The sequence below is a fragment of the Danio rerio genome, chromosome 13 (genome assembly GCF_052040795.2).
Source record: "Danio rerio strain M-AB ecotype USA chromosome 13, GRCz13ab, whole genome shotgun sequence".
NCBI classification, from domain to species: Eukaryota; Metazoa; Chordata; class Actinopteri; order Cypriniformes; family Danionidae; genus Danio; species Danio rerio.
In genome coordinates, this window is record NC_141033.1 from 7,081,259 (window position 1) to 7,097,500 (window position 16,242).

General features: G+C 36.6%; 1 protein-coding gene across 1 annotated transcript in view; it reads left to right on the forward strand.

Moving 5' to 3' along the window:
* Nucleotides 1–16,242, forward strand: part of csmd1b (CUB and Sushi multiple domains 1b) — a 223,062-nt gene that overhangs the window by 154,148 nt on the left and 52,672 nt on the right. The window contains exons 28-31 of the mRNA XM_087278763.1: nucleotides 2,143–2,337; nucleotides 9,665–9,838; nucleotides 10,512–10,685; nucleotides 14,088–14,261. Coding sequence (XP_087134889.1) covers nucleotides 2,143–2,337; nucleotides 9,665–9,838; nucleotides 10,512–10,685; nucleotides 14,088–14,261 — 717 coding nt within the window. The remainder of the gene's footprint in view (nucleotides 1–2,142; nucleotides 2,338–9,664; nucleotides 9,839–10,511; nucleotides 10,686–14,087; nucleotides 14,262–16,242) is intronic.

The window sequence follows — 16,242 nt, forward strand, 5'->3', positions numbered from 1 at the left end:
TTGCTGTAATCGATTTACAGTAAGTTACTTTAGAGTCTTCACAAAATTTTGAACAGTTTGTGAAAACGTGGCCCTAAAACAAAAACTGCAAGCAGACATAGCACGTATTTCACGGTTCACAAAATTGTGGCCCTGAGCACGTATCTTTAATGAGCTTGGGTTGGATGTGTAGGACTACTTAAATCTTTTACACTACATATGTCCTAGCATGCAGTTTGACGTGCCCACACTAAATTAAGCTTGTTTTGAGTTTGAACCCTGCACTGTGCAGTTCAATCAAAAGACCATCTGTTACATGCTGGCTCACTCTGAAACCTTATGTTTCCACTTTCACTGTGTCCACCATCTATGCATGAAAACACATTCAAGGAAAAAAAAAAAAGTTTTCAAACCTTGAGAGAAAAGCAAATCATTTCATTGGTTGCTTATGAAGAGCGAAAACATTTCATGCTTGTACAGGTCAGCATGCCTAAGCGATAGAGTTTTACATGGTTTTAAGGACTGACATATTATATAACATCAAACAGTGGAAAATAATAATAAATAATGATTTGAATAAATATTGGAAAAAGATAACTAAGATAAACAAACAATGAACAATGCATTTATTACAACTTTTATTGATCTTTGTTAGTATTTGTTAATGGAAATAAATTAGTTTATCTGACGGTGCATTAACGATAACAAGCATGATTTTGGATATGTATAATGGATTAGTACATGTTAAACTATGACTATTAAATGCTGCTGTAGTGTTGTTCAACAACTAAGTGTTTAACTATTGCAAACTCACTGTAGTGTTACCAATAGCACACTTTAGTTTAGCTTTCAATTCATGCTATTAACTACTGGCTTAATATCTGCCTTTAGTTAAGATGTCATAGATATATACTGTAAATATCACATACTGACCTTAGACAAGACCAAAGCCAATCTGAAAATGCGGGACTTTTGTGTTGTGTACGGGTGTAGTAACAAGCAAACAACGCATAAAGGTATCTCATAGGTAAGATTTCGTTTTTGACTAGGGATGTCCCTTCGAGTCCGAGTCATTTGATTTTAAGTATCTAGCAATACTGAAACCCAATCTGATCCGATACATATAAATTAAATTCCTGATCACGTTCGATTCTGATCGAGTGTAAAAACTACGTCATGGAACCCGATTTCCGATCCCGTGATCAAATCTGGACATCCCAAATTTTTACGATTTTTTTTTATGTTACAGACTTTTGTGCTCAACCAGTAATGCTATTGATGATAGTACAGTCACTGACTGCATTGAACATAATGCAAAGGAGCGCCAACTTGCTCTAAATTATAGCCTTATGCTAGTATGCTATCTTTATAAAGATTATGGTAAGGCAACAGTGTCTGTGCCTCAATGTGCATACTTTCCACCCTAAATTATTGAATATTACAAATGGTATATGCCATTTAGATCATAAAGGTGGATATGCACATATGTGTTTCAGAATATGATCGTTCGATTTAAACAGGGAGGGTGGATAATACATTTCCATTCACACAAACACACGCTCTTTGTCTGCAATGTCTAAGTAATGTAAAATTATACTATTCATAATTTAAAAGAAATGTTTGCATACTGACCACCGGGAAAACTCCCGATCACAGATGTATGTATACACTGTATGTGAATATATCTATAGCTGCGGATGGCCAGTCCGTCACTGCACCTTGATCCCACATTCATTTCAAAGGAGCACCACCCTGTACCAAAATGGCGGGTCTATTGACAAATTTCTTCCAATAAACAACAATAGCGTAGGTCACATCTAATGTAAATATCTATGTTAAGATATTAACCGTTCATAAATAGTAATAAGTATCGTATTCTGCATCCCTAATTTAAACTAGTAGTCTATTAAACTAGCAATGTTAGTTAATGGTTTGTTAAATTTGTGGTAGTGTTACCAAATTTTTTATTGCTCACTATTTACAATGCCTTTGTATTAGTTTATCATTATATTTAAAAAAAGGTCATGAGAATGCTGTCAGTAACTTTGCACTTCAGTGTACATCTAGCCAATAATTCCTGTAAGCTCCAGTTATTCCAGTTGCAAGACCCACAAGGTCATGATTTTTTTTTCATTAATGCATTCTTTTCTTTCTGTCCCGCAGCGGTTCAGTGCCCTAACATTGAGAGCATGCTCTCAGAACACATGGTGTGGCGTCTCATCTCAGGTTCCCTGAATGAGTTTGGCGCACAAATAATGCTGAGCTGTTCCCCCGGCTACTATCTAGGGGGCAGGAGAACCATCAAGTGCTTAGCTAATGCGATATGGGAAGGGCTGGAGGAGAAGTCCACCTGCAAGAGTAAGAATCCTTTCACTCAAACACATACATTTACGGGGATAGAGAGGCATTTTAGAGCTTGGCCGTATATAGTTGAAGTCAACAGTTATTATTATTATTTTTTCTCTTTCAAACATTTTCCAAATAATGTTTAACAGAGCGAGGAATTTTTCACAGTATTTCCTATATTATAGTTTTTTCTTCTGGAGAAAGTAGCAGTTTATAACTGCAGAGACAAATGCTCTTGACTTACAACCAGGGTTTTACTTTAACTTTTTTGATCACCAGCCACAGTGGCTAGTAGTTTTCCAACGTTACTAGCCACTCTGCATTTTCACTAGCCACAATTTTGTTGATGAGAAAATATTTTTATATGCATAAATATGACTTTGACATGCTAAAATTACTTGATTTAGATTTTGTATTATGTCCACATGCTTTCTCATTCATTTCACGTTTTGCGTGTTGTGCATGAGCAAATAGGTCACATGACTTTTCAGAACTTAAAATTAAGGATTTACATAATTTATCTCTGACCACACCAAACAAAAAATATTTCTTAGCCACAAATTTTAAATGTCAAACAAGCTAAATATAGCTATATACTATACTTTTTGTTTAACAAAACATTTCTTTTAAAAAACAATTGACTTTTAAAAATAATTAATGTCATGTATTAACAATATGCACAGTAATCTATCCTCGCTAAAGGTCTCTCAGATGACCAGTTAACTACACATAAATGGAGAGTTAATCTCATATTAAAGCAATGTTGCTGTAAAAAAAATGATAATTAAACCATATAAACAAAAATAAACGTGAGCAAAAGAAAGCAGGTGAAAAACTTACTGTGTGATAATGGAAGGATGATCACACGGTTAAGGCCAATTAATAATCTGTTCAAAGCGAAAGCAACCGGTGCTGCTTACAAAAAGACATATTTGGAGCTCTTGAAAGCAGCAAGACTGTGTGTGCATTAGCATTACTTTTTTGCCTGACTATTTGAAAGAGATCCGATCACAGTTGCGTTCCAAGCACGCGTGATTCAAGGAAGGAAACAGGAGCGCGCACACGCTTTAAACAGTCGTGCGCATCACATCAGCTGTAAGCAGCGAGTGATTATCCTCTCATTCGGTATTCATCTGCTTTCTTCTGCTCGCGCGAATGCAAATTTTTTTGTTAGTCGTGCTGTTTCTTCATTCTAAGATCACATTTGCACGCATATTAGGTCATTCTTATAGTCGAACCCTGCTTTTAAGAAAACCACAATTTAAAAATTATTTTCAATCAGCCAAAGTGGCTAGTGGAGGTGTCTGTCTAACCCGCCAAAGCTGAAATCTACCAGCATTTGGCGGGTTGGCGGGTGTTAATGTAAAGCCCTGCTTACAACCACATTTATAATGTGCTTAATAATTTTACTTTCATACTTTGTTAATGATTTACTTTTCATTACTAAATTAAGTATTGAATTATTAACAAACCATTTGCATTTAAGAGTAGTTGGTGGTTTTTAAGATCATTCAGAATGAGTTAGTAAACGATTAGTAAATTAAATCAACGTTTATATGTCTTATTATTAAGGCATATAGTAATGGTCATATTACTAATTGTTGACAAATGAACAATTATCTTTGCAATCTTATCTAAAAAGTAAAACTACTGTAAAGTTTAAACATTGCTAAATATCAGGAGTGTCAAATTACAACATAAAATTGGATAAAACAACAACAATATAATAATTTAATATAATATCATGCGATGTTTAAACTGTACTGTGATTTTATTTTAGATCAGGTTGCAAAGAATTCATTTTTATTTGATACAGTTTCATTTGTGTATCTTCAAATGAATAGAAATGAATAATGTTGTTTATGTGATTTTAGGGGATGTGGTTTTGGATAGCAGGAGAGAAACTGTGTTTTCAAAGCTATTATGCTAACGGTTAACATTTTGGCAGATCACCTACTGCACCTTTAAATGGCACCTATAGTAAAAAATATGCTTTTCAAGCTGTTTGGACAGACATGTGTGTAGGTAGTGTATAGACCAGAGATGGGCAAACTCGGTCCTGGAGGGCCGGTGTCCTGCACAGTTTAGCTTCAACTCTAATCAAACACACCTGCTTATGAATTTCTAGTGATCTTGAAGACACTGATTAGCATGTTCAGTTGTGTTTGATTAGTGTTGGAGCTAAACTATGCAGGACACCGGCCCTCCAGGACCGAGTTTGCCCACCCCTGGTATAGACCATCATAATGAGGTGATATAAACACACCCAGTCCTTTTTTTTTTCAATTTAACAACTTACAAACGGTGGACTAATTGGAGCAGTTTTTAGAGTGACCGCAACTTGACGTAGTAGTGCGGTCCCTCCGCACACCAATATTGATTGACAGGCGCGCATCACCATATCCTCAATTTGTTGTTTCACGTCCGCCATTTTCAGCGTGTGAGTCAAAGCGATGTCACTAAAGAAACACCCTTGCTCTATTTTTAGTTGCAAGGCACATTGGGCTCAAAACAAGATTAACATTTACCACATGATCGCTGTAATCTGAATTATTGTTGTAGGTTTGTAAACGTGTACTTTTCATTGTGTGTACCTTAAACCTCAGCCGTTCGCATTTCTCACATTCACAGAAGCTCCCTGTGATCTTAACTAGGTGCAGCTGGAAAGTGCGAGCGCGTTGCCTCACGTGCGCGTCTCTCCATTAGAAATAAAATAACGAACTAGCCTGCAGGTCGCACACCAAAAGCGCCGCTCTGTGTGGCCCGACGCTCAGCATTTTAGAAATCTAAACATAGGTTTCTACCAGGGTATGCACAACGGTGCTTCAAGTCGGCGGCTGTCCGATTTGAGACACTTCATGTTTCTGCCGCGCCACAGAGCTCCATCTGAATAGTTTCATTTTAAATAAGATCTGAATGTGCGTGTCTGAGTGTGCCATGTCGCGGCGCATCCGTTGCCTCAGTCAAAGTTAATTCAGTGTGCATAGTTATTAGTCACGGTGTACAAGCTCAGAACTTTAAACTAGCACACAGTTGGCTGTAAAACTATACAAAGACACAAATGATTGTGTACTCTCTGCTTGGTCTGGGTCAGAGTCTTACATGTACGGCTGAATGTTGATCCTCTCACTCATGTTGCTTCTCTCTGTCTGCCTGTCTGTTGCCAAACAAAGAGCGGGGGAGCTCTTGGCTCCGCCCCCTAGTTACGTTGGGCGGGAAGCCGAAATGAATCTTTATGTGAAGCAACATGCTCTTATTCAAAAGAAGGTAATGATTCGCACTCAATTTATTCTTACTTTTTCTTACATTTTACGGGTGATAACAGACAAACAGAGACACTGAGGAAGGCTTTGTGCCGAAACGTCTGTTTGTCTGTTATCACCCGTAAAGAACGTCGAAAAAGTAAGAATAAAAACAGAATAAAAACAGTATGAAGCAATTAAGTGTGAATCATTACCTTCTTTTGAATAATAGTAACGATCAGATTAACGCACCAAACCAAAGAAGTAACTAAAAAAAAGCGCAAGCACGCAGGACAAACTTCAGAAACTAAGCAACAAGCCCTTAAAACAGCAAGCTGTGTACACGTCCCCAAAATGACACTTTTTAACACATTATAATAACAAATCTGAACTGTGTTTTGAACTGAACCTAAACTGGCACACTCAGAAGAACCATAATATTAATATTAAATAAAAAAGGGGTAAAGTATGTGCCCTTTAAATTGCACTTTTTAGCTAAATACCAAAGTCTTGGAAAGTATATAGTAAAACATTTTGTACTGTCATCATGAAAAAGATAAAAGAAATTAGTTATTATTAGAAATTAGTAATTAAAACTCCTATGTTTAGAAATATATGTCTTTCCATTAAACAGAAATTGTAGAAAAAGTATACAGGGGGGCTAATAATTCTGACCAACCATAATCACCTACATTTAATGAATAGGGAAAGAAAAGCCCTGTCTGTCATCTTTCCATATTGTGCTGAACTATTCTTCAGGAAAAATGCACAATTGAATTACAAATTCCACTCCTGGGATTTCATGAAAAGATCACTGTGTTAATTACCAAACAGCAGCCCACTGTGAGCTAATGAAACAAATTCATTAGGGTAGCTAATATGTCGGAAATCTGGCCGCTCTCTATTCCACCTCTCGTTTATTTCTCTACTGATCCAAGCATAATCCTCTGGATTTAGCATGCACGCATAAGACGCCATCCACTGCTTAGTGAGTTCTGATCGTTGGCCAGTTTCCTCCGCAGAGACAGGCCGTGTAAACAGTATCACAGTGATTAAGTGTTCTATGAAAAAAAAATGCTTTAACTAATTCAAGGTCAGAGAGCAAATGTACATATTCCAATTAGAGGCAGCTTAATTTGTAATGCTTTTATGCACCACAATAATGAAACACATGCGAACATCTGGGGCTTATATTGTAATTGCACTTGAACATGAAAGAATAAGAAAAAAATAAATGTGTGTATTGTATGACTAGTGCATGCACAAAACAGTGGTGTTGTTTGCTAAAACAGCAATCACTATTACTCATTCTCAGAGTTATGGATTTAAGCAAACCCCTAACCCTGAAGGTGAAACGTATGTCATTAGTCTTGAACTGTTAGCAGAACTCACACAGATAAATCCTCCTACCGTGCTTATTGTGATCAGTGTTAACACCATCAGACCTACACTATGCTTAAGTTTTAGAAACATGTAGAAGTGCATTTTTCCTGTTCATAAGGCTTCAATAAATGGCACTAAATAAAAACATTTGGTCCCACTTTATATCAAGTGTCCTTAACTGTACTTACCCTGTTAAAATTGTATTGCAGAACACTTGTGGTGCTTTTGAGTTTGAATACAGGTCAGGTTATGGACAGGATTGGTGGTATTGGTAGATTTAAGGGAGGTTTAAGGTATAAGGGATGGTCAACAGTATAATTACAAATGTAATTACAGAAATTAATTACAGATGTGATTACATACAGGTATTTAACCAAGCATAAGTACAATGTAAAACCATGTATTTACACAATAAGTACATTGTAACAAATTATTAAGTTCAATGTAGGTACATATTAGTTAAGGCCACTTAATATAAAGTGGGACCAATCATTTTTTTTTAGTTTAAGTGTGTCAAGACTTCAAAAACACATACAAAAAACCTCATACAATACTATATAAGGTTTGTTAACCTTAATTTGTTGTTTTGTTTTATAGACTGCACAATATTATAACCTACTGTACATTATGATGGACAAACATATTTAATGTCTAAACCCACTGTCCTGTAAAACATAATGGACATATGATATTTTCAACACATTCCTAAACATGATAGTTTTAATAACTCATTTCTAATAACTGATTTATTTTATCTTTGCCATGATGACAGTAAATAATATTTGACTAGATATTTTTCAAGACACTTTTAAAAAGCTTAAAGTGACATTTAAATGCTTAACCAGGTTATTTAGGGTAAATAGGCGGGTTAGGGTAATTTGGCAAGTTGTTGTAAAGCGATGGTTTGTTCTGTAGATTGTCGAAGCATAATATAGCTTAAAGGGGCTGATAATTTCGACCTTAAAATGGTTTTTACAAAATTAAAAACTTTTATTCTAGCCGAAATAAAACAAATAAGACTTTCAAATCAGACATACTGTGAACATTTCCTTGCTCTGTTAAACATCATTTTGGAAATATTTAAAAAAGAAAAAAATATTCAACAGCTAATAATTTCAACTGTAGATCATAAAAGACATACATTTTTAAAAATCCTGATTTGAAGCTTGCATTTTACAATTGATTTTTTTTTTTTTTTTTTTTTTACTTTAAATAATATGTAATACCGCTTTCCTCTATACAATCTATAAAATATTGGCAAATTTGATATTTGGTGCCAGTCCATCAAGAAGTGATGATTTTGTTCTCTTGGACTCGTTGAATGTAAACAGTGCTTTATTTGTAAATGTTTTATGTGATATTTTAGTTTTGCGCATACATTTAATTTGAACCTTTGGACAGAAACATGGAGATTGCTTGCAACCTAGTAATAGGAAGGTGAAGGATGCCTGGCTAAACGCAACGGTATAAACACAGACACAGGGACACTGGAGCATTTTAAAGTCACATCAATCAGCTGCTTTGTCTATAAGCTGACATACGAGCAATCCGCTGATGAATCGCGGCTTTAAAATGCTCCAGTGTCCGAGTATCTGTGGTTACACTCAGTGAACAGCGGTGAGTTTGATGACCTAATGAACAAAGGCCAACTTTCATGTCTCTTTCTTTCAACATAAACTCCTGTATGATTAACCAAATATTTTTTTTTAGAACTGCTTAGATGCAAGTAGATTTTTATATACACAAAAGTCTTTCTCCTAATGCAGCAACTTCCATTTTTCGTTTGATATTTGGTGCAAGTTTTTTAGGAAGTGATGATTTTGTTCTCTTGGACTCATTGAATGTAAACAGTGCTTTATTTATAAATGTTTTATGTGATACTCCAGTTTTTTCGCATACATTTAATTTGAAACTTTGGATAGAAACATGGCTAGTGATTACTTGCAACCTGATAGTGGGAAGGGGAAGGATGCATGGCTAAACGCAACAGAATAAACACAGACACAGGGACACTGGAGCATTTTAAAGTCACATCAATCAGCTGCTTTGTCTATTAGCTGACATACGAGCAATCCGCTGATGAATCGCGGCTTTAAAATGTTCCATTGTCCCTGTATCTGTGGTTACACTCAGTAAACAGCGGTGAATTTGACGACCTTCACGACCAATCACAGTCGTTTCTGTTGAGCACATGAACACAACGGCAAATCAGCGAAGTTTAAGAACGTGCTCAACAGCGCTAAAATGTTCGCGGGAAATTGATATTTAAAAAATTTCTGTATCGATTGGTATCGAATTCCAGTATGATTATATCCCTAGTTGAGACCTCATCGTCCATCCAAACATACCTGTCACTTTCCGCCATTTTTATTTTTACATGATCTGTTGAAGCAAAATGACACTTTTTTTGCTGCACATGCTGGAATTTGTTCAGTCAATGTATTTCCATCATAGTTTATGCATATATTTTTCTTTAAAATAAGTTTATCCTACTCAGTTGTGCGCATAATTTATGCGCTTTTTTAAAATGGATGCGCATCTTGGCATTTCCATCCAGGTTTTTAATGTGATATTCCAAAATGCGCATAAATATAGGTGGATGGAAACGCAGCTATTGTCAGTAAAACTAGCAAACTGCGTGTGTCATAATCAGTTTGACCTTTTTTTCCCAATAAAATGACCATGTGTATTCAATATATTGCAATTTCCTCTAGTCATTTCCTGCGGGGAACTTCCTTCCCCTCCTAATGGCAAGAAGATGGGCACCCTGACCTCCTACGGTGCCACATCCATCTTCATGTGCAACACAGGGTATACTTTAGTGGGCTCACATGTGAGGGAGTGCCAGGCTAACGGCCTCTGGAGTGGAGTTGAGACCAAATGCCTGGGTAAGTACTATCTTTCAGATGAGCACTGTGATTGAAAATCATTTATTGCTGAAGCATTCATGTGCATAGAAATCTGTTTACAGGAGGGAAGGATGTTTTCCTGCACAGTTATGCTTGTATGGTTCTAGTTATTGGACAGATTGAAGAACAATACGATTTTCCTGGATAAACATTTACTCTGCTGTTCCCAGAACAATATTGGGTCATGCTTCATTTTAATGTACAATTCAAGCTATTAACAAACCATTAATTAAGCCTATTTGCTCTATAAACTACCAATTTGCTTCTTTTTAATAGTTAGTACACTCACAGAAAAAATGGTACAATTTTGTATCAAAGAAGGTACAAACCCTTGTCACTGGGGCAGTACGTTTTTATGGAACAGAATTGTACCTAAAATAATAACTTCCACTGCCTGACAATCAGTGCTGCCCCTTAGACCAATCACCTGCTGCTTGAACAGCACGAAGGGCATTTTTCAAAATGTCAAACAGTAGCTGCTGGAGGAATTCTCATTGGAACTAGTGCTTATGGCGATATGTTGCCTCATGCCTGTAAACCCATAGGTTGAATTTGTTTGTTTGTATGTTTTTTTTTAGTAACCTGATTTGCGTGGACACTGATTCTGTCATTTATAAATGTTTTTTTTTGTTGTTGTTGTTATTTTTTGCAGCTGGTCATTGCGATTCTCCGGATCCAATTGTTAATGGCCACATCAGTGGTGATGGATCAAGTTACAGGGACACTGTTGTTTATCAGTGCAATTTAGGCTTTCGGCTCATTGGGACATCGGTTCGTATCTGCCAACAAGACCACAGGTGGTCAGGGCAAGCACCTGTGTGTGTTCGTAAGTAACTTTAAACAATATGAGTTCAAACGTTAATTGCTTATTTTATAAAGTAAATGATCAAATCTATTAAAATTTGTCTACGATTACAGCGTACGAGTGGCCCTCGTTAAAATACTAAACACACTAATGCAGTATGTCTGTTATTTTCCGTTTTTTAGAAACTCTAAACACCGACCACATGTAAAGTAAAACCGCGTTAAGCTGCTCATGTGTTTGCCACAAAACAGGCGAAACAACCCTCGACCGCAGTTCATGTTCAGTCACCATATACTTTATTTACGCTTATGTACTCGACAACACGAGTTCAACGCATCACTTCCGATGTGTGGTACGTTCCGCGTCACTTCTGGTGTGGGGTACATACCCTTTCCATTAAGAATCTGTCATTGGCTGTTTCTCAATATCAAGTACGCAACGTTCAGACTTGCGTACTTGAAAGTTTAGACTTGCCAAGTTCAGACTTGGAAGAACGAACTCCCAAGGACGCAAGGACAAAAGGCGAGTACTTCTTCAAATGGAACAGCAGTGTACTTTATAATGTCACTTACCTCACCATGGATTAATCAGTTTTACTGTATATTAGCAATACAATAAATTTAATTATAAAAAGCACAACCCTGTAATTAATATTATATTGATATTATCAATATACATTTTTGATTTAAGAAAATGTAAACATAAGTTCATATAAATGTAAAGTAAAATAAGTTATTATTTACAGACATGTCTTTGATTATCAGATTTAATAAACTACAATGGTAAATATACAAGTATAAACACGATAAGAAACAGAGGTTACGTCAAACAATCTGGTAAACAAAGAAAACAGCATACAACATGGTAATATAATTAAAGACAATTATAAAAGATAACAAAATAACATTGCCAGAATAGACCTGAGAACAAATAATAGATTTATAAGACCAAAAACTGTTCGTTAGATATTCACAAGATGTATTAAATATCATGTTTTAACTACAGTGGAGTGATGAGATCCAGCGGTACATCCAAGATGAACTGGCTGTAGTAAAGCTGCTCTCGGCGGGGGAGGTGATGACGGAGCTCCCGCTGGCAGGTTGGAAGTTGGGGTCCGCATAAGCTGTGGCACATTGTCAAAGACGCGCTATATTTGTGAATAAACTGCCAATTCGAGTTTAAAACAACTACATTCTCGCTTGAAATATTGTTAAAACTTTATATTGTGACACAGTAAAGGAGTATTTTTGAAAACCATGCGAGTTTTCTCCTCCACCATTAGCGTTTGCTGGTTTAGCTGCAATGCATTCTTGGATACTTGAGCTGCGCAAGTTCGCACAAGTCACCTCTTGATGCATCCGTGGCCAAAAGGGCAGAGCAAGTACACATTCGGGAATTTTATTTGTACTTGGCAGGATGTGAAGTCTAAATTGGAACAGTACTTTGGCGACGGTTGATGACGTTTTATGAGGACACAAGAACGCAAGTACAGACAACAACGCATATTGAGAAACAGCTATCGTAAATTTGTTTTGGGACTGGTAAAAGTGTTTTGCGTCTTGTAATTTATTTTTCTAAAATATAAATTTCTTTCTTCCTTGGTAAAATGGTTTTTCTTATGTAATTGTGTCTTATGATAGATAAAAATGTTTTCCAAAATGTAAATTTGTCCTAAGCTTCGTAAAAGTGTTTCCCACTTTGTAATGCTGTTTTGCACATCCTGGCCAGCGAAAAATGTCAAAGAACAAGTCAAAGTACATGAAAAAAACATGTCTATTGAGATACATTACTGTAGTTAACGATTGTGTCGTAAAAAACGCAAAACCATGAACACAACATAATCGATTAAATTTCATGACTACTGTATATAACGAACTGCTGTGACCCTGGGTTGCCATGAAATATGGAATGCATGTGTCTGCACAAAGTTATATATATATATATATATATATATATATATATATATACATATATATATATATATATATATATATATATATATATATATATATATATATATATATATATATATATATATAGTATGTTTATTGTGAGTGTAATGCATGTATCTGTTAAACATTTATGCTAGTATGTATAATTTGTTATTAATTATTCATTATTTACTTAAAGTCAAAAATGCAGTAATTACTTTATCTAAAAGTGTGTTTAATGTATCCTAAACATACAGTTGAAGTCAAAATTATTATCCCCCTTTGTTATTTTTTTTCTTTTTTTTTTTTAAATATTTCCTTAATGATATTTGACAGAACAAGGAAATTTTCCAACCCAAGCTCATTCTGGAAACGTAGCCCCGCGGACGTTTCTGGAGACCGCGATTTACGTGGCCGGAGGTACGTAAAGGCCGCGTTTGTTTTTTTTCGAGCGAACGCCGCGGGGCGGTGTGGCGCCGCTCCGCCCCTCCTCTTCGCGCTCGCCGGGTGACGGCTCGCCTCCGAGTGGAGGGCTTTCCCTTTCGACGCATTTTTTGCGTCGGCGAAGCGGAGGCCCCGGACGAGGAGGAGGAGGAGGAGCTGGCCGCGGTGGACGACGACCGGGATCGAGTCCGGGGAACAGCAGGTTCCGCAAATCAGGTGAGACGAAAAACGGAATCAGAAAAATGAGGGCGAGAACGCGGCGGGATCCGAAAACGCGGTCGAAATCGAAGACGAGGGCTTTTGCTTTTTTTTTTTTTCCCGATCCGGCGGCTTTTCTCGCGAGAACGGCGCGCGCGAATGTCACGCGCTCCCAAGAGGCGCCCGCCCGAGGCGCGAAAAAGCGCGCACAGCGGCCTCTCGCGGATCCGTGAAAACAAAAAAAACATCGAATACGTACCTCCCGGGACGTAAATCGCGGTCCGCAGAAACGTCCGCAGGGCTACGTTTCCACAATGAGCCCGGGTTGAAATTTTCACAGTATGTCTGATAATATTTTTTCTTCTGGTGAAAGTCTGATTTGTTTTATTTTGGCTAGAATAAAATCAGTTTTCAATTGTTTAAAAACCATTTTAGGGACAAAATTATTAGTGAAAAGATATAATATAATTATTATTTTTTTCAATAGTCTACAGAATAATTCATCATTATACAATAACTTGCCTAATTACTCTAACTTGCCTAGTGAACCTAATTGACCTAGTTAAGCCTTTAAATGTCACTTCAAGCTGTATAGACGTGGCTTGAAAAATCATTAGCAAAATATTATTTACTGTCATCATGGCAAAGATAAAATAAATCAGTTATTAGAAATAAGTAATTAAAACTATTATGTTTAGAAATGTGCTGAAAAAAATATTCTCTCTGTTAAACAGAAATTAGGGAAAAATAAACAGGGGGGCGAATATTTCAGGGGAGCTAATAATTCTGACTTCAAATGTATGTACAGATTTAAAAAGGAAGTGATTGACTGTTCCTCTTTTCTAAATAGCCATAACCTGCGGCCATCCTGGAAACCCTGCAAACGGCCGGACAAACGGCAGCGAGTTTAATCTTAATGACGTGGTCAACTTCACCTGCAACACGGGGTATTTGTTACACGGTGCGTCCAGAGCACAGTGTCGCATGAACGGACAGTGGAGCAGTCCTCTACCTGTATGCAAGGGTAAGAAACTCAATTTGACTGTATTTCAGATGCTTTGTGGGCAGCCTGTCCCTGGCCGAGAGTCTCAGCGGAGATGCTGCCTTGAACAGCATCTTGTTATGCGAGAAGCTCCTTAGTAAGGCTGTTTAACACCCACAGCTCATGGGCTTAGCATTAACAGAGCGAAACCAGCATCTGTGCTCAGCAGTCTGAGTCAGCCGGTGAATGACAAGAAGCAATGTGCAAATAATTCCCTGTGTGTCATTTCCCGTCTTGAAGTGTCGATTTGAAAGTCAAATGGGTCTGCAGCAACCCGTGTGACATTGTGGAATGCTTTCTGACATTAAGTAGGAGTAACCGTGCACATCTTGTCACTTTAATGTTTAATTAAAGTGCAAAGGAAGTTGTTGATGGTGGCCTGGTGAAATTGAATCGTGACAGTAAATGTGACGGCGGGTCAATGCATCTAAAATGGACAATTCGCTACCAGAGCCTGGGGACAAAGCACTCAGCCTGAAAAAAAGCTGACGTGCCTTGAAGCAGATGTATTGTTTCATAAAAAAAGGCCAAAATTGGACTGATTTAGCATTGACTTTTTGGTGTTTTTTGGTGTCTGCTCATGTCTTTGTTATTTTTACTGTCAGCAGCTTTTGTCTCTTTGACAAAAAAAAATGCATTTAATATGCTAGTAAAAAATCTCACTTTATTGGTGTGGAGTGTACACAGTGGTGTTGAACAAAAACTGATTGGCTGATAGCCGTGATATATTTAAGTAATATTAGCACTGGTACAGCCTCTTTACCCTTTGTGTATTACTCCGCCCACATACAGCCAGCAAAAAGCAAACACTACAGATCTAAAGTTTAAAAGATGCTTGCTCAGCTGTTTAACTGTCAGCTTATGATTAGAATCCAACGCGGAAGAAAGTAGTTCCTCACACAAAAGGGTTTTTAAGTCTCTCCATGTTTAATTTGTTTTTATATACACAATTATGCTGTCAAACTGTTGTATAAACGCAATATCACACGAGTAGCAGTGCGATAATTCTGTATATCGGCACTGGTGGGGACATTAAGGCACTCGGCCTGCAGCCTCGTGCCAATGCACGCCTCCCACCAGTGCCGATATACAGCCATATCGCACTGCTACTCATGTGATATTGCTCATATATAAATATATATATATATATATATATATATATATATATATATATATATATATATATATATATATATATATATATATATATATATTTAGTCATATACATATATATTATTTGTGTTATCATCAAACATTTATAGTATTAATAACTTAAACATTAAACATTTAAACATTTTAAGGGTACTAGTTATTAAATCGGAATGAGTTCAGTTCAGACTAAATTAAGTCCAAACAACTATATAGCTACTGAAATGGCTTGGATGTATAGAATTTAACAAAAAAATATATTATTAATTCATTCATAACTCATTAGGTTTGACTTCTGCCTAATGTAATCAGTTTATGCCTCACCATAAATCTTTTCACATTTAAATCATTTCACAGGAAACCTGCGGCAAATTCTAAAATAGTATGATTTTTAAGTGATTTGTATTACAGGGACACACCCACATTAATGTCCTTTGTCAGGCAGACATTGCATTTTGGTCACTTTCCAATGCAACCTCAAAACAACAAAATATCAATGTCTACAGATGTTACAGCTTGACATTGTGTGGATGTTACCAATATGATGTCTATCAGACGTTGTATTTTGGTTACCGTACCCAACAAATAAATGTCAGTATTTGACGTCAATATGACGTTGGTTTAAGATGTTGGCTCGGCGTTGGATTTTGGTCACTTTCCAAAACAACCTTAAATCAACCAAATATCTATTTTATTTCACGTCATGGCGGCTCATTCCACTGTGGTTACCCAATTAATAAAGGAACTAAGCCGAAAAGAAAATGAGTGATTAAATGAACGAATTCATTTGACGTCATAAGTGGACGTCAAAATA